We start from the raw sequence: 19675 nt of genomic DNA on the forward strand, positions 1-19675 counted from the left end.
TAGTAGGCAGATTTAGGGCTACACTTTAGATGGCTGTTGAAGTTCAGGTCTGAGTCAATAATTACACCCAGATTTCTGGCTTGATTTGTAGCTGTCAATGACATGGAGCCAAGGTGAGCGCTGATCTTTTCCCTTTCATTTTTTAGGGCCAAAAATGATCACCTCGGTCTTTTCTGCATTTAGCTGGAGGAAATTCTGGCACATCCACTCATTGATTTGGTGAATACAGTTACTCAATGAGAGCAGGGGACTGTAGTCATGTGGTGACACTGAAATATAGAGCTGTGTGTCATCGGCATAAGTATGGTAGGAAATGTTGTGATGTTCCATAATCTGAGCTAGGGGTAGCATATAGATGTTGAATAGAAGCGGTCCGAGAATGGACCATTGAGGAACCCCACATGTGATCTTGGTTCTCTTAGACTCATGGTTTCCAATTGACACAAAAAAGGCACTATCTTGCAAGTAAGATTTGAACCATTGAAGCACAGTGCCGGTAAGTCCCACCCACTTTTCCAATCTGCTGAGAAGAATGTTATGATCAACTGTGTCAAATGCAGCACTGAGATCCAGTAATACCAGAACAGAGGATTTACCTGCATCATTATTCAGATGAATAGCATTTAAGACTTGGATGAGTACCATCTCAGTGCTGTGGTGTGGCCGAAATCCAGACTGAAATATGTTAAAAAGGTTGTTTTGCATCATAAAAGCATGAATTTGCTGGAAAACGACCTTTTCAATGATTTTCCCCAAAAATGGCAGATTGAATATTGGCCTATAGTTACTAAGTGTTATGGCATCCAGATTAGATTTTTTAGTACTGTATTTTCTGGACTCTAGGGGGAGTGCTAACCGGAATTAGAATAAAAACTAAGACAAAATAAATGCAAAGAAGAATACGCTACTTCTTCTTTAGCAGATAGAAGTAGGTAGAAGCAGATTTCAAACAGATAAATAGATAAATAAATAACGGTTATTCTCTCTTGGTTCTGTCCCGTTTTAATCAGCAAAGTTGCTGCCGTGTTAAAAGACACTGTTAGGAAAAGATCTATTTAGGTACAAACATGTACATCATTTACAGTTCAAAATGGTTCTGTACATATAGTAAATATCTAATCTAACAACATAAATATCTGCGGCTTACATATCTTTTTTTTTTTTAAATAGAGCGGATGCGGCTTATATACAGGTGCGGCTTATAGTCCAGAAAATACGGTATTTATTATCTGCAGTACATTCTGAGCTATGCAGTTAAAAACTGTTTTAAAAAGGTTTGAAGGCAGAATATCAAGAACCGTGAAACCGTTTCCGTTAAGGTTGTGTAATATAAGATGCTGAACTGTCCCAGCTTTACTAGACGGTAAGGCCAGAGTGTTATCATTACTGACCTGGAGCTGCACATTGCTTGTCTTATCTGTAATATTTTGTTTGTGAAAAAGGCAGCAAAGTCATTGCCTGCCTTTTCAGACAGCAGTTCAGGTGGGATTGAGGCTGTGGGATTTGTCAGTCTGTCTACCACAGAAAACAGTGTGCGAGCATTATTACTGTTTCTATCGATAATCTCTGAAAAATACAATTGCCTTGCGTTCTTCAGTTTCTGGTTATAGTTGCGAAGACTCTCTTTATAAATGTTGTAATATACCTGAAGTTTGTCTTTGGGCCACCTGCGTTCTGGTTGTCTACATATCCTTCTCTGTGCTTTAACCAGTGTGGCGTTTCTGTTAAAAGGAACCCTGGTTATTAAGACTTGTAGTCCCTAATTAGCCACAATTGTTCTCTTATACTAAAATATGTTGTTAGAAACACATAAAATAATCTAATTGCTTTAAAAATGTACAATGTTTATCACATATTTTGACCTGCGGGAGGCGCCATGTTTTACCTGCGCAATGCATTCTGGGGGCGATGACGTAGTCCGGTGGCTCTGGGAAGATAAGCCGCGTTAGTTTAACTGGGACAGGTATCTAAAACATAGATGAGCAGCACTCTCCCGGCCGTGGAGGCTGACGAGGGAGCCCATAAGACGTCTCGGTTCAGGCAAACTGGATCAAAGTTCTGTGATGCACGGGAGATCTGCAAAAATGATCAATGTCGTGCGCATTTTACCACTGCGTAGCCTACGCCGTAGCCTACGCCGTAGCCTACGCCGTAGCCGTGGCTCTAGACTCTAGAGCCCGCAGCCCCCCGCTCTCCGCTCTCGCCGGGATGGAGACGCCGGTGGGCAGGATGCACGTCTGGGTGGGCATAGCCCACCCCTGCCCCACCCTAAAACCGGCTTCGGTGCTGGGTCCACCGTTTGATGACAGACCAGAGGCTGAGGGGACTGGCCCGGGACTTTGACGAAACGGGAGGCGCAGACTTCGCGTCAAATAGGCAAGAACATCTTTATTTAATTTAATGACGCCAGATCTGGCTGGGGATTTTATTGTAGCATCGGCTATCTGCTACAGTAGTTAAAATACAAGCAAGAAAAGGAGAGTGTAATGATGCACTAGAAAGTCCATAAACATTCCCAGACCCTTACGATCATAAGAAGACCACAGCTCTTCACAAAACGCAACACAAAGCAAATAACAACAATACCCATAATGCAATGCAGCTTAAATAGGAAGAAATGCCCCCAAATAAATTATTTTTTCCACGGTGGAATCTTACCACTTCCTGGGGACCATCATAACCCAGGACCTCAAGGAGGAGCTGAACATCAACTCTCTCATCTTCCTGGGGACCACCATAACCCAGGACCTCAAGTGGGAGCGGAACATCACCTCCCTCATCTTCCTGTGGACCACCATAACCCAGGACCTCAGGTGGGAGCTGAACATCACCTCCCTCATCTTCCTGGGGACCACCATAACCCAGGACCTCAGGTGGGAGCTGAACATCACCTCCTTCATCTTCCTGGGGACCACCATAACCCAGGACCTCAGGTGGGAGCTGAACATCACCTCCCTCATCTTCCTGGGGACCACCATAACCCAGGACCTCAAGGAGGAGCTGAACATCACCTCCCTCATCTTCCTGGGGACCACCATAACCCAAGACCTTAAGTGGGAGCTGAACATCACCTCCCTCATCTTCCTGGGGACCACCATAACCCAGGACCTCAAGGAGGAGCTGAACATCACCTCCCTCATCTTCCTGGGGACCACCATAACCCAAGACCTTAAGTGGGAGCTGAACATCACCTCCCTCATCTTCCTGGACCATCATAACCCAGGACCTCAAGTGGGAGCTGAACATCACCTCCCTCATCTTCCTGGGGACCATCATAACCCAGGACCTCAAGTGGGAGCTGAACATCACCTCCCTCATCTTCCTGGGGACCACCATAACCCAGGACCTCAAGGAGGAGCTGAACATCACCTCCCTCATCTTCCTGGACCATCATAACCCAGGACCTCAAGTGGGAGCTGAACATCACCTCCCTCATCTTCCTGGGGACCATCATAACCCAGGACCTCAAGTGGGAGCTGAACATCACCTCCCTCATCTTCCTGGGGACCACCATAACCCAGGACCTCAAGTGGGAGCTGAACATCACCTCCCTCATCTTCCTGGGGACCATCATAACCCAGGACCTCAAGTGGGAGCTGAACATCACCTCCCTCATCTCCGTGGGGACCTTCATAACCCAGGACCTCAAGTGGGAGCTGAACATCCCCTCCCTCATCTTCCTGGGGACCACCATAACCCAGGACCTCAAGTGGGAGCTGAACATCCCCTCCCTCATCTTCCTGGGGACCATCATAACCCAGGACCTCAAGTGGGAGCTGAACATCCCCTCCCTCATCTTCCTGGGGACCACCATAACCCAGGACCTCAAGTTGGAGCTGAACATCACCTCCCTCATCTTCCTGGGGACCATCATCACCCAGGACCTCAAGTGGGAGCTGAACATCACCTCCCTCATCTTCCTGGGGACCATCATAACCCAGGACCTCAAGTTGGAGCTGAACATCACCTCCCTCATCTTCCTGGGGACCATCATCACCCAGGACCTCAAGTGGGAGCTGAACATCACCTCCCTCATCTTCCTGGGGACCATCATAACCCAGGACCTCAAGTGGGAGCTGAACATCACCTCCCTCATCTTCCTGGGGACCACCGTAACCCAGGACCTCAAGGAGGAGGTGAACATCACCTCCCTCATCTTCCTGGGGACCACCATAACCCAGGACCTCAAGTGGGAGCTGAACATCACCTCCCTCATCTTCCTGGACCATCATAACCCAGGACCTCAAGTGGGAGCTGAACATCACCTCCCTCATCTTCCTGGGGACCACCATAACCCAGGACCTCAAGTGGGAGCTGAACATCACCTCCCTCACCAAAAAAGCACAGCAGAGGATGTCTTTCCTGCGGCAGCTGAAGAAGTTCAACCTGCCAAAGAAAATGATGGTGCAGTTCTACACGGCCATCATTGAGTCCATCCTCACCTCCATCCTCACCTCCTCCATCCTCACCTCCTCCATCACCTCCTCCATCCTCACCTCCTCCATCCATCACCGTCTGGTTGCTGCTGCCACTGTAAGGGACAGGAGCAGGACGCTGCTGTCCATCAGGACCAAAACCTCACAACATAAAAACAGTTTTTTCCCAACTGCAACTGTCCTCATCAACAAGGCCCCGGTCCCCCCTGGACCCCCGGTCCCCCCTGGACCACCGGACCCCCCTGGACCACCGGTCCCCTGGTCCCACCTCTCCCCCGTCTACCACGGACTGCCCCCCCCATCCCACTCTACATTACATTAACGCACCTTATGCTTCACATTATTACACGCACATTCCAGGTCACCTCATTTAAATGTTTTTCCTACAGACTCATTACTCCGGCACTTTAAAACTAACTTGTGTACATTTTTTCGTTTAATATTATTTGCTCTTTTGTATTGCATCAATCACCACAACCAATTACCAAACCAAATAAATGTGTGTTAAACTACTTGGCAATAAACTTGGAATTTTGGTCCCAGTTCACATCGCATCAGGATTCATTTCAAAATTATTTTATTTGTTTTTAAATGGCCAGTGCTGTGACATATTAAAAAAAAATTTAATTTTTTTTTTGTCACACGTAATCAAACAAACATTAATATCAGCCAAAAGGGTACTGCTCCAGGTTGGTTTGGGACTCAATTATCCACAAATGGAGAAAACACAAAATGTTAACCTTCCCAGGAGTGGATGGCATACCAAAATTACTCTAAGAACGCATCAACGGTTTATCCAAGACATCACAAAAGAACCACGATGAACATATAAAGCACTGCAGGCCTCACTGGCCTCAGGTACGGTCAGTGTTCATGATTCCGTAATAAGAAATAGACGAAAATAGCATCCTGGTGGCGTCCCAATGTGAAAACCACTGCTGACTTAAGAGAACAAAAAGGCTTTGCTAAGATTTGCCTAAGCATCTTGATGGGCCGCTGGGTGGCATAGTGGTTTAAGCAGGCGGCCCATGTACTGAGGCAGTCGCAGGGTCCAGTCCCAGCCGCAGTCCTTTGCTGCCTGTTTTCCCCATTTTCTCTCTCTCTACCTCTTTCCTGTCCCAACAAAGCCCACCAGAGCCACACAAAAAATCCTTAAGGAAAATATTCTCTGGACATCTGAAACAAAAGTGAAACTTTTAAGATGGTGTGCTTTCACACATCTGGGATAGAACTAACACATTTTTTTAAAGAGTATTAAACTAACATTCAAACATGGTGGTGGTAGAGTGAATGTCTGGGGCTGCTTGCTGCTTGAGGACCAAATTGATGGAACCATGAATTCCACTGATGATCCAGATCCTGGACCAGCAGGTTTACGTGGTCCCTGAAGACTCTGATCCTGATCCTGGACCAGCAGGTCTACGTGGTCTCTGAAGACTCCCTCCTGATCCTGGACCAGCAGGTCTACGTGGTCCCTGAAGACTCCCTCCTGATGATCCAGATCCTGGACCAGCAGGTCTACGTGGTCCCTGAAGACTCCCTCCTGATGATCCAGATCCTGGACCAGCAGGTCTACGTGGTCCCTGAAGACTCCCTCCTGATGATCCAGATCCTGGAACAGCAGGTCTACGTGGTCCCTGAAGACTCCCTCCTGATGATCCTGATCTTGCATCAGCAGGTTCCTCTAACGGAGCCAAGGCTACCGTTGGGATTTGCGGGTTCGATCGTTGAGCTCCTATCTTTATATATTCATGTGGTTGATTGTGAGATTGTTGCAGCTCCACTCGTGTGTAACTTATCTGGTGATGTGGGGACTGTCGTGTCCTTCACGTGGTCGTGAACTTATTGTTGACGTCACGTTTCCTCATATTCTGGACGTCACGTTTTTTTCTTTTTTTCTAATCTTTATTGTAAGTGCTTTGAGACTTGTTCTTCAGGTGAAAATGCGCTCTATAAATATAATTTTTATTATTATTATTATTGTCACTGCATCACCAGTGAGTGTCGCCAACGGACAAAACCTCAGAAAAGTGCGTACGCCAGACTTGATGTGTGCCTGTCTGCAATTTTTCACCTTCATTTCACTTTTTGAACATCCGACCGTGAGTGTGGAAAGTGGTGTACACACATTTTTTGTACACCACACTTTTTGTACATGAGGCTCCTGGAGTATCCCCAGGCAGTGATACAACACCAATAGTATAAGCAACATATTAAAATCATGTGAATTCCTAATGATGTAAAGAACAAAACTTAAAGACAACTTTTTTGGTGAGAAATTTAAAGAAGACGGAAATGTATATTCAGCATGGCAGATCAATGCTGATTAACAACAGGATTTGACTTCTCCCAAATCGTGTTGCACAAACATAACCAACGGTCTCCCTCTGTCACTCCTGCTGTTGTTTAAATGCAGAATAAACTGTGCATTTAAAAGAATGGAGCATGCCTTGTAATTGAAAATAATTGACAGATTTCATGCAGACTAGCAGCTAAGAGTCGCATGTATATGGTTCTGGCTGAATGCCACCTGACAGCCTATTCCAATCCTGTTGACCAGGATTATCTCAGCCAAGGTTATTTTGTAGGGGCTCTGACCACTTTGCTCACAACGAGGCTCTTGTTGGTTAAGCCTGTTCCTAGCTTTGACAGATGTCAGCAGTTTATTCGGAGGTCAGCACAGACAGATATCCCCCCTGAACCACCTCCCACCTCCATCTATTTTAAAATTCTGTAACTATGCATCCTTCATATACTGTTCAATACTGTTCAGGGTTACAGGGCTCCTATTCTATCAGTGGGTAAAAATCAGTTACACCCCGGACAGTTTTCTAGTCCATTCCTAGGGCCTAAATGTTTTTATGGAATTACAACAATGAGACAGCAACTGTAGATAAATCACATAGGCCTCATTGATAAAGATAGCTTATTGCTATAATTGAAGTTTATGCTGTGTTGCCGAAAATGAACATCTAATAGAATGATGTAGGTTGATAGTATCAGCCCAATAACATTACCCTGCAGAACTCTATGGCCTTTCAAACTAAAAATATCAAAAAACACTACTTTGCTCTGACACCCATTCATTTAAATGGCTTGTGATGGTTTGGAAGTGCAACCCAAGTTCAAACTCAAAATACAATAAGCTGAAGCACGTACCTGCCCTGCACCTGGCCTGCAGCTTACAAACCAGCACCCACCCATTTCCTTGATGTGGCAAGCTACATGTAATAACACTGTGCCCGTAGCCAATATTACAACAATGAATAAGAGTGGCATTGTTAGACATCACATAAAAAAAGAGAGTAGCGTTGTTTGGGGATCTCTCTGTCAACTGTTCACACCTTTTTATCATTCATCACCCTGGTTGTTTCGAGATGGACTCACTTTGCAGGAAAAACAAAACTATAGGTGTTTTTAGATTAGACCCCGCTGTTCCGTGGATGATTGGATGATCAACGTGTTTTTAATGCGCTTTGGGCAATAACACGCCTATCGTGTTATTGCCTCTCCGGTGCCTGAAGGCAAGTTAAGGGGACTTGGCTTCACCAACATCAGAGGAGTTGGTTGATGGAGGAGATGGAGCAGTTGGCAGATCCATGCTGAATAACAACAGGATTTGCTAGAGACCTCTCCCAAATCGTGTTGCACAAATATAACCAACAGTCTCCCTTTGTCACTCCTGCTGTTGTGTTTATTGAACACAAATCATTTCTTTCAAGGCTCCTCAGTTTGTTAAATACCCGAGTTTTGCATCTTGCGAAGCCTTGGACTGTCATTTCCTTAGCCAGCTGCATATTGTGGTTCTATAATAAGCTGATTTATGACATCCACGGCTCTGGGGATGAGGCGCTTACCGACATCCTTGTCTGGTCATCAACAAATCCCTCCCACGACCCGCCACCCTGTGTTAGTTCTGTTTAGATTAGACCCGACCTGTGATTAACTATACCCTCAGAGGCGAGTTATTCATGGGGCCAGCCCGACATGCCACCCCACATCAGTCAATGTAAAAAGGACAGGTGGCGTGCTAGATTCGAGTGTTAATGCAAGGTATTCGCCTGTGTAAAAGGGGCTTATGTTAATGCTTGTGTGTTTTCTGTGTAAGAAACTGTGGAGAAGAGACTGAAGTGGGTCAGCCTACAATAGGTGGTACAAAATGAGCTTTAAACAGGAGAGGAAGTTAGTATGAGTTTGTGAAGCAGAATGTCATAGGTACATTTGAGAAAACTAGCTGCAATAGCTGTGTATTAATATTTTATCAGAAATATAGCTAAATGTTCCATCCATCCATTAAAGGTATAGTCTGTAATTGTATTCAAAAACATTTATTGTTATACTGGGTGAAATGGTCCTTCCATCCTGAGAGTAGCCAGTGAATAATGTGTTCAGAAAAAGGAAAGAAAAAAATCCGACCTCTCTGACAGCTTTAATCCTGTAAAAACTCTGACCAATCTGTTATTTGCGCTCCGAATGGCACAGATTGGTCAGAGGACCAGAGGATTGGCAGGGGGGAAAGAACCAATCAGATGCCTTCATTTTAAGTCCTGCCCACGCCCCCCTCCGTCCCATACGCGCACTCGTCTCTCTGCTTCCAGGCTGCCACTCTGCTTCCTGCAACCTCCAGCCCCCGTGTCCGCTTCCCACGGGCCCTCCTCGGCTCAGAATGTCCCAATGTAACGCCCCCCTCGCTCCTCCAGACCGACTGGCAACCGCGGCCTGACATCGGAGGGCCCCCGCCGCTCCCGGCTTCACCGCCGGCTCACGGTCGGGCAGTCACGTCGAATGTAACGGCTCGCCCTGCTAAAAAGGCTAAAAAAAGAAAGCCAAAGTGCGATTCTGCGGCGCAGGTTGCCCACTACTGGGGTCTGCCACGGACCCCCAGTACGGGGGTCCGTGGCAGACCCCAGTAGTGGAGCACCGGTGTGCCGGTGCGGGTGGTGGTGGCTGCGGTGCTGTACAGGCTCTGGAGGCACGGCTACGCCGCAGGGTACGGCATAGCCTACGGCGTAGGGTACGCGGCGACGCGCACCATTCTGCTGGTGTAACACGGAACCATAAATCAGCCTTCAGTGTGTGCTCTGTCTGCTGTTCTGAACTTCTCTGTTGTCTCATCTTGCTGGGACGTCGGGTCCCTCCGCCGAGACACAACTTTTGCGGTATGCGTTCATTGTTGTGTCTAAAAATTATGCGCAGTGCCCACCCAATCGGAAACGGTACAGATATTCTGTGATATTTTTTTATATTTATAAAAAAATAAAATTATAAAAAAATGAAAAAAAGGATCCCCATAACTTTGATTGGGTGGGCAGGACACACGTTTGGGTGGGCACAGCCCACCCCTGCCCCCCCTAAAACCGGCCTCGCTTACAGGTGAATGAGACATGGGGTAGTTTTGTTGAAAATGTGCTGTCCAAAATGACCTGGAAAAGTCGACTCCTGCAAATGCGCGTTCCCCAAAGTTTGTGGGGGCGTGGCTTTGGACGGAGCGCTGACGGGAGGGGGAGGAGGTGGCGGGGCTTAGAGGAGGGGGCGGGGCTTAGAGGAGGTGCCACTTTCAAATCTTGCTAGCTCTCCAAAATCAGGGACCATACCTTTAACTTAAAGGGGACCTATTATGAAAAACAGGTTTTTTCTTGCTTTAACATATATAAAGTGGTCTCCCCTCAGCCTGCCAACTCAGAGAAGGAGGAAAGCAACCAAATTCTGCAGTGTCTGTACAGCCGCCCGGATGATCGTCCAGTGTGATGTGGCTTCTACGAGCCGTTCAGATTCTGCTCCCGTCGTTACGTAACGACAGGAGCGATTTATATCGGTTGGCCTCCGATGTGTGAAACCCCACCCACAACTAACTCTGGCCAGAACAACAACAACAACTCCACTGGCCGGAGCTTCCGCCATTTTCTACGCGTCATTCAGGCAGCCAATCAGCACAGAGCCTCATTATCATAGCCCCGCCCACTCAGAATCCCGCATAGATAATGAGGTTAGAGACTGGGATGATAAAGACATGGCTCAGAGGCTGAATTTATAATTTATTTAGCAAAAACAATCAAAAGCTTGTTTTTAAAACATTCAAGGCCTGTTTAAAATAGGTATTAGATGCCATAATAGGTCTCCTTTAACTATTGCCGAACTAGCTCTACTGAAATCAAGCCTACATTGCTGTAGCCTACAGAAGTCCACATTACATATTAATCTTATATAATAGATTGTGGCAGGATGAGGCTCGACTCCAGAGGTTGGTAAAACACGTCTTTATTCCGTGACAGCGGAATCCAACTGACTAGAAGAACTGTCAGTTGACAACTACCAGTTGATAACCGTAAACCAACACACGTTGCTAAGCAAACAATAAATGCTTGTGACCACGCCCCCTTCCATACAGTCCTGATGGGTGCGAGGTCCGTTATTGTGTCCGCCACACAGCCCCCCCCAGAACACCCAGAAGGTTGTCCTTGGAAGGGCCCATCAGTCCCTCACTGGTGGCTTAATCAGCCGACCATAACGGCTGCGCCGTCCTTCCTCTACCACCACAGGAGCATCAGTGTGAGCAGGATGTTGCGGAGAAAAAACAACAGTTTTCGGTGGTAAATTAGAACGTCCATCCTTTGCAGCATCGACAGGAGGTCTCAGTGGAGGGCGTCCACGACGGGGGACCTGGGCCGGGACCACAGCTTCATCCGCTACAGTGTGTGCGGGTTTAAGCCTATCTAGTGCCACGTGCTCTTTGCAGCCACCTAGGTCTAGCAAAAAAACCTTAGGGCCTCTCTCTCGAGGACTCTAAAGGGGCCGTCGTATGGAGGCCGTAGAGGAGAACGATGAGCATCATGCCGCACGAAGAAAAACTGAGCCGACTTGAGCTCCGATGGAATGAATGTTCGCGGAAAACAGTGGTGAATAGGCCCCGGGGTCAAAAAACTATTTGATGCGAAGGGGCCGCTTGCTGGGTGAATTTGCGGAGCCGAGCTTTCAGGCAAAAATTCTCCAGGCACACGAAGTGGCTGACCGAACACGAGCTCTGCGGGCGACGCATTTAAATCTTCCTTCGGGGCCGTGCGCAAACCGAGCATGACCCACGATAAACGGTCCACCCAGTTACCATCCGAGAGCGCAGCACGCAGTGCTGCTTTGAGGGACCTGTGAAAACGTTCACAAAGGCCATTAGCTTGTGGGTGGTATGCAGTAGTACGGTGTACCTGCACTCCCAAAGCTTCTGCCAACGACGACCAAAGTTCTGAAATAAACTGGGGGCCTCTGTCAGACGTGATGTCAGACGGGACACCAAAACGTGAGACCCAGGCACCCAGGAAAGCACGCGCCACATCTTTTGACCCTGTAGAGGAAAGGGGCACTGCCTCGGGCCACCTGGTGGTACGGTCCACCATGGTGAGGAGGTGCGTGTAACCCTGCGATGGAGGAAGAGGGCCCACCAGGTCGATGTGGACATGGTCAAACCGCCTGGCTGGAATGGGGAACGGTTCCAGGGGCGCCTTTGTGTGCTGGTGAACTTTAGCCCGCTGGCATGCTACACATGCAGCTGCCCACTCTTTAACCTCCCTGCGGAGGCCGGGCCAGACGAACTTGGCCCCAACCAGTTTCACTGACGCCCGGATGCCAGGGTGTGAGAGGGAGTGTACGGAATCGAAAACCCGCCGGCGCCAGGAAACTGGGACCACCGGACGGGGCCGACCAGTGGAGATGTCGCAGAGAAGAGCTGGACCTCCGACCTCCACCGCCAAGTTCTCTAGTCTGAGACCGGTACCGGCAGACTTAAGAGTCGCGATGTCCTGGTCATCGGCCTGGTCAGCAGCCATAGCAGAAAAATCAACTCCCAGGTTTACAGGGCACACAAGCGCGTGTGACAGGCAATCGGCCACCAGGTTTGTTTTACCCGCGACATGCCGAATGTCCGTGGTAAACTCTGAGATGGACGCTAGATGGCGCTGCTGGCGAGCGGACCACGGCTCTGTCACTTTAGACATTGCAAATATCAACGGCTTATGGTCTACATATGCCGTGAATGAACGGCCTTCTAGAAAAAAACGAAAATGACGGGTGGCGAAGTACAGCGCCAACAACTCACGGTCAAAAACACTATACTTTCGCTCACTGTCACGTAGTTTGCGGCTGAAAAATGCAAGAGGTTGCCAAACTCCTGCCACCCGTTGCTCTACGACTCCCCCTACTGCTATGTCCGAAGCGTCGGTTGTCAAAGAAATGGGGGCCGAAGGTGATGGGTGAGCTAAAAGTACTGCATTGGCCAGGGCAGACGTAGCATCCTCAAAGGCACTGATGCGGTCAGATGTCCAGTCCACTGGGTCACAGCCTTTCTTTTTTTGCAAGGCTCCATAAAGCGACTGCAGGAGGTGGGCGGCGCGAGGGAGGAAACGGTTATAAAAATTAATCATACCCAAAAACTCCTGCAGCGCCCGGGCGGGGAAACTCTGCCACCGCTTGAACCTTAGACGGCAGTGGAACTGCACCCTGAGCTGAAATCCGGTGCCCTAAAAAATCAATAACCGGCAGGCCGAACTGGCACTTAGCCGGGTTGACAATAAGGCTGTGTTCATCTAACCTCTGAAAGACTAGTTTGAGGTGTGCCAAATGTTCTTCTGTTGAGGAACTGGCCACCAAAATGTCATCGAGGTAAATGAACACGAACTTGAGGTATCGCAACACAGAGTCCATCAACCTCTGAAAGGTCTGCGCTGCCGCCTTCAGGCCAAAGGGCATGTGCAGAAATTCAAAAAGGCCAAACGGGGTAATTACAGCGGTCTTGGGCACATCCTCTGCTCTCATGGGAACCTGGTGGTAACCGCGTACTAAATCCACCTTTGAAAAGATGGTTGTCCCTGCTAAATGCGCGGAAAAATCCTGAATGTGTGGGACTGGATAACGGTCGTGCACTGTGACGTTGTTAAGACGGCGAAAATCCCCACACGGGCGCCACGAACCGTCTGCCTTGGGCACCATGTGAAGCGGTGAGGCCCAGGGGCTCTTGGAGCGTCTAACTATGCCTAAACGCTCCATAGAGGCAAACTCCTCTTTAGCAATGGCTAATTTCTGTGTGTCTAACCGACGAGCACGCGCAAACACCGGGGGCCCCGTGGTGGTGATGTAATGCTCGACGCCGTGCCTGGTTGTCGCGGTGGAAAAAACAGGTTTGATCAGCCGCGGGAATTCCGCCAGCAGACGTTGGAACACGTTACCTGCTGCTGAAAAACTAGCATGTGCTAGCGGTCCAGATCCCTCAGTCTCACACGGGAAAGTCATAAAAGTCACTGCATCGATCAATCTGCGGTTTGCAACGTCCACCAGCAAACCGTTAGCACACAGAAAATCAGCACCGATAATAGGAACAGCAACACTGGCGATGACAAAGTCACTCTCGAACCGGCGTCCGTTGAAACAAACAGTCACTGACCGGGTCCCGAAAGTGGTGATGGAGGAGCCGTTGGCGGCGCTTAACGGCGGTCCGTTACCTCCGGTCGACTGGTCCGTGGCGGTTGGCGGCAGGAGGCTCAGCTGGGACCCGGAGTCCACCAGGAAACGTTTCCCTGATGCAGAGTCTGCAATAAACAGCAGCTCCTGACCGCCGATCGCTGCTACTGAGCGCCGGTTTCCCGGCTCGAACTGACACGGAGGGACGCAGCGTCTCGCCTTGGCGCCGAACCGTTGGTGGAAAAAACACAGATCTGTCCCGCGTCGTCTCTGGGTCTTCACTGCAGCCACCACCGCTGGGTCCGCGTCCCCCGACGTCGATCGCTGGGCGGTTGGTGCGACGTGGTGAACGGCCAGACTCCGGGTAGCGATCAGGACTCGGTCCGCTTCCTCAGCCAAGCCGCGGTAGTCGGCCGTTACAAGGCAGCTGGAGTTCGCCAGCGCGGCGCGGACGGGCGGCGGCAGTTGGCGCAGGAAAAGATGTGGAAAAAGAAATCTGCCATCGTCCTGGCCCAGCAGTAGAAACATCTGGTCCATCAGCTCCACCGCCGACCCGTCACCCAAGCCCGGCAGGGAGAGGAGTCTGTCCGCTCTCTCCGAGGCGGAGAGGCTGAACCTCCGGAGCAGCAGCTGCTTCAGCGCAGCGTACTTGTCCCGTCGCGGGGACGCACGGAGCAGCTGTAGGGCCCGCCGGGTGGACTGTTGGCCCAAAGCGACGACGACCAGATGATACCGGGAATCATCTTCCGTGATTCCCCGTAGCCGGAAAAACGCCTCGATGTGCTCAAACCACGAGCCGGGGTCCTCCTGCCAAAATTCAGGCAGCCTCAAAGCCGCAGCAGAACCTGCGGGCTGCGGAGGCTGCTGATATGAAGACGAGATGTCTTCTGTTTCCTCAAACATGTTCAAACAAGGGGTCACCAATGTGGCAGGATGAGGCTCGACTCCAGAGGTTGGTAAAACACGTCTTTATTCCGTGACAGCGGAATCCAACTCACTAGAAGAACTGTCAGTTGACAACTACCAGTTGATAACCGTAAACCAACACACGTTGCTAAGCAACCAATAAATGCTTGTGACCACGCCCCCTTCCATACAGTCCTGATGGGTGCGAGGTCCGTTATTGTGTCCGCCACAAGATTACATTTTTAATGCATTTCAAGTTGACAATTAGTCCACGGAAATGTATTTGCAGTAAACATAGCAATTCTTTTTTGCTATGTTTACAATGCAACAGCTTTGTCATCAAGCATTTTACACAAATAACCATTATACATGTACAGTGAGTTTACTTTGGGGAGATTACCATTTAATGGTCATACACAGCATTGCTTTTGCTCCTTTACCAATTGTAGCATAACCTTGAAAGGGAAGGCTAAGTAAAGAAAAATAAAGAAAGGTACAGGAGACAGGTCAAGGTAACTATTCTTTCCTGGGTCAAGCCATTTAGTAGTAAGAAGGATGAGCGAGATGTATCAACTTTTGGTACTCCAAGAAGGTTTTTGTATATACCTTTAACTGACCACCTTTCCCCACATCTGTGCATGACTCTTTGGAAAATATTTGCATTTCCAGTAAGCAAGAGGGATCCATGTAGGCACAGGTTGGAAATGGGAGGAAAAGCTGATATTGTGTTTAACAATTCCCTGAACTGAATGCCACAACTCTATTGTGAACCATTCTGTTTCCACTGCATCACTGTCTGAACACAGTTTTGATGCGCATTATAACACAGAGTGACAGACTGAATGCAGTCCTCTTACTCACTGAAAAAGTGTTCACACTTGCTTTCCTTTGCACTGGAGCTTTCTTGCTGGCTTTTTTTGTCACTCATGTGCTTAGTCTTTGAAATGAACTTATGTTGGCCAAGTTAAAAACTCATGATGGTGTAGCAGGGTGAGTGCCACGGGGGCCCGACCGACAGGATGGAGAGGACACGGAGCTTTGTGCAGACCCTTTTATTTAATAATCACCCAGATCACAGCCACACACGTGCAGAACCACCTTCTCCCACAGCATCAGCCACCAGCAGCTCCTCCGACCAGCAGCTCCAGTCTGAGTCCTCAGTCCTCTTTATAAGGCTGGCAGGGTGATGAGGTTGACGGGCCACACCTGTGCCCCGTCAGCCTGAGTGGCTGCAGCTCCTCCACTCTGCCACAATGGTTATTACAATCCGCAAGAAAAGGGTGTGTGCATCCGCATCATGACCACAGTAGGCACCCATGGAAATCTGGGACAGCCAAAGTCATCAAATTAATATCAGGGATTAGCTCTAAACCCTCCCCCCATGTATTTTTCCTTCTGTCTCATCTACAATCATCCATCTTTCTTCCAGTCCCCTTTTTAATCATCTGCTTTTCATTTATCCCCACCCCCACCTAATACAATGCACCTCTTCCATCAACACAGCCAGCCACTTCCACTTAAATCCAAATTCCATCCAGTCTGACTTTATGTGTAATCCAATCATATTTGTTTCTTTTCTATAGAAACTGTCCTGTAACCTAACATACACCCACACTATTTCTATTTAAAAGCCACATCCTTTCTTTTTTTTTTAAATCTGTTTGAATTCAAAAAATATTTTCCCCAGAGTATTTTCTAATTATAGACCCATATCCAGTCTTCCCTTTGTTTGTAATGTTTTTGGAATAAAAAAACAACAAAAAACAACAACAGTACATTATTGGAAATGAACTCATTGACCAAATGCACCCATATGATTAATTTGAAACATTTCATTTAGGACTTGGACCACATTAAAGTGCAGAAACAGTAGGCCTACTTGAAAAATGTATAGGTTATTTTATACTTTCTCAGTTTGGCACAATGACATTTGTCTCCTTTCCCTTTTCTCTGCCCACTTTCTTCTTGCTTTTTTCCCTTTTACTTTCCTCTAGAACCAACCAGCCAGAGGTCAACTACAGGGACAAAACCTAAGATAACACTTGATCCCTACATACGGCTCAAATCTGACAAGTTAGATTTGGTAAGTGCTATCGTCTTTTTTTTGGCAAGTGGTTTATGTAGCATGCTGATTTTATTTTTAAGCAGAAGATATCAGTTTTTACTGTGTGGTTTTTGTTTTGTCAATTTGATTTAAAAAACTAAACAAAACAACATTTTTTGTGAATCACCACCTTATTGTTCTGGAGGGCTTTGTGTGCCTGTATGATTCCCAGGAGGAATGCAGGGCAAGCTCGCCTCTCGCCGGGTAGGGGTTGTGGGCCTGGGGGGTGTGGGCCTCTTGGCTGCATGTTCGGCCCGGACCAGGTGGTTGGTGCTCAACTGGTCCTGGTCCATCACCTTGGGTTTCCTGGCTGCCTCCATCCATGTGTTCCCTCGGTCGCCACTGGGAGGGGGCGGGCCTTGCTAGCGGGGGGTTTCCTCCCTCCCTCTTTTGGCCCTCCGTGGGGTGGCTGGTGGCCTGGGTTCCGGGTTCTTCCTTGTCGGCTTCTGGTCTCTCGGGGGGCAGGGTTTTGCCCTCCCTCCCCCACTATAGTTACAGTTCAGGTAGAGCATTGTTTTGACTGTTACACACACACATCTACACAGACATACACACATACATACGCTGTGGCCCAACACCTATCTGGTTTATTGATCAGTACAGACAATGTCTGATACTGTACGGGGATCTTGGGTGGCAGCAAACACTTCAGGGTGTCGGTCAGGACACTTATATAGGTGAGTTCGATTGATCACAGAGTCCAGGAAGTTTCAGCTCTTTATGAGTTCTGTGCTCTCATTACAACTCGTTTGTGTGTGTGTGGTTACTGAAACATAAACACAACAATACTGGTTGATTAGAAAATAAAGTACATATTAAACATAAATATACCCTGAGCTGGATATATCTCTAACAGGATAACTGATATTACAGCTCTAGATGAGTTATGAAATTAAAGTCAGCATTAATCAGTTATTTCAGAATGAGCATTAAGATATGCAGTATAAGTAGAATAGACAGTGTCACTGATAAAATAGAATTCAGTGAGTCATGTATAAACATAAGTAAAAGTGTAACACATGTAAACAACATAACTGCACAGCTCTGCACACGCTGCAGAGAACGTTCAGCCAACGTTTGCTCTAAGCTGATCGACGTCTGGTGTGCATTTAATGACATAAGCTTTAGTACAGACAAACTTGTTATAGTGGATGACTTGAACATTCATATGTATAAGTTAGCTTTTATTTCTCTTCTTAAATTGATGGGCATTTCGCCAAAAGTAAACAAACCAGCGCACTGCTTTAATCATACCTTCGATTTCGTCCAGGCTTATGGTGTAGAACCGTATAATCTGTCAGTGTTGGCTGTAAACTCCCTTCTCTCCGACCACTATTACACTAATCCTTTAACATTTACAAAAAACTGCTGCTGTCGTTTTGTATCCAGTGTGCTCTTTTATGGTTTGTTGGGGGGGCGGTATTAAAAAGAGGGATACTGAACATTTGGACAGACCGGTGAAGAGGGCTGGATCTGTGGTGGGCACAGAGCTGGACTCTGGTGTCGGTGGTAGAGAGAAGGACTCTGGAGAAGACAGGGAGGGTCATGATCAACCCACACTCAGATGCACATCAGAACTGTTTGTACAGGATTAGAACGTTTGATAATTTTATCCAAGTTGTCAGAAAAGAACAGATATTGTTCAAAATTATGTGTGTGTTCCCATTACTGCGTTGTTTGGCATCTCTCAACTGCCTTTGCTTAAACTTCAAGCAGAAGCTTTTGTGACATTATTGGCTAGACGTCTTATTCTAATGAGGTGGAAATCACCAACGTCATCACATACACTGTGGATAAAGGAGATTTATGATTCCACTTTATTTTGATTTACCTTTTGTCGTTTATTTATTTATTTCTATTTTGACCTGAAAAGTGAGGTTATTGTCACTGTAATATGTGAAATATGGCCAAGCCGACTTTTTTTTTCTTTTTTTTTTTTGCTTTTTTGGATCTTATATTACTGTTATTTACATGCAATTTATCGTTGTCAATTTGTGTCTTAAAAATCAATAAACAAAGTTTATAAAAATAAATAATAATAATAAATAAATAAATCTGTGTGTGTTTTGGTTCCACTTTAAATGTTGCACACACAGCAATTGGCAATCAATGTCCTTGCTCAGGACAGAATTCTACAACAGTGGAATTGAATACAATTCATTACAAATCTATATCTCTACAGTTTTATACCTCTGTGCATTTGAATATGTTCGCACTTACATTACTTTTGTCTATGTCAATATTTGTGTCTCTCCTCCTCTCAGGCTTTGTCCTTCCTTGGCTTGGATGTGACAGAAGAGAAGAGGGAAAAGCTAAAACAAAGCATCACCCCAGACCCACAAGGCACTGTTGCATATGGAGGTGGACACACACACGCACACACGCACACACCCACACACACACAGACACATACACACACACACACACACACACACACAGACACAGACACACACACACACACAGACACAGACACAGACACACACACACACACATACAGACAGCCACACACACACAGACACACACACACACACACACACACACAGACACACACACACACACATACAGACACCCACACACACACAGACACACACACACACACACACACACACACACACACACACAGAAACACAGACACACACAGACACCCACACACACACGCACACACACAGACACACACACACACACGCATACGCACACACACACACACACACACACACAGACACACACAGACACCCACACACACACGCACACACACAGACACACACACACACACACACACACACAC

General features: G+C 47.5%; 2 protein-coding genes across 4 annotated transcripts in view; one reads left to right on the plus strand and one right to left on the minus strand.

The window, feature by feature from the left end:
* si:dkeyp-72e1.9 (syntaxin-binding protein 4) overlaps positions 1–19675 on the plus strand; it is a 261457-nt gene that overhangs the window by 179790 nt on the left and 61992 nt on the right. For all 3 annotated transcript variants that reach the window (XM_061712521.1, XM_061712522.1, XM_061712523.1), the window contains 2 exons: positions 16781–16869; positions 19155–19251. In XM_061712521.1, the coding sequence (XP_061568505.1) occupies positions 16781–16869; positions 19155–19251 (186 nt within the window). The remainder of the gene's footprint in view (positions 1–16780; positions 16870–19154; positions 19252–19675) is intronic.
* On the minus strand, positions 10908–14783 carry LOC133422520 (uncharacterized protein K02A2.6-like). The gene is given in 3 exon segments (XM_061712546.1): positions 10908–11198; positions 11201–12411; positions 12923–14783. Coding segments are annotated over 3 exon segments (3363 nt in total).

The sequence above is a fragment of the Cololabis saira genome, chromosome 21 (genome assembly GCF_033807715.1).
Source record: "Cololabis saira isolate AMF1-May2022 chromosome 21, fColSai1.1, whole genome shotgun sequence".
Taxonomy (NCBI): Eukaryota; Metazoa; Chordata; class Actinopteri; order Beloniformes; family Belonidae; genus Cololabis; species Cololabis saira.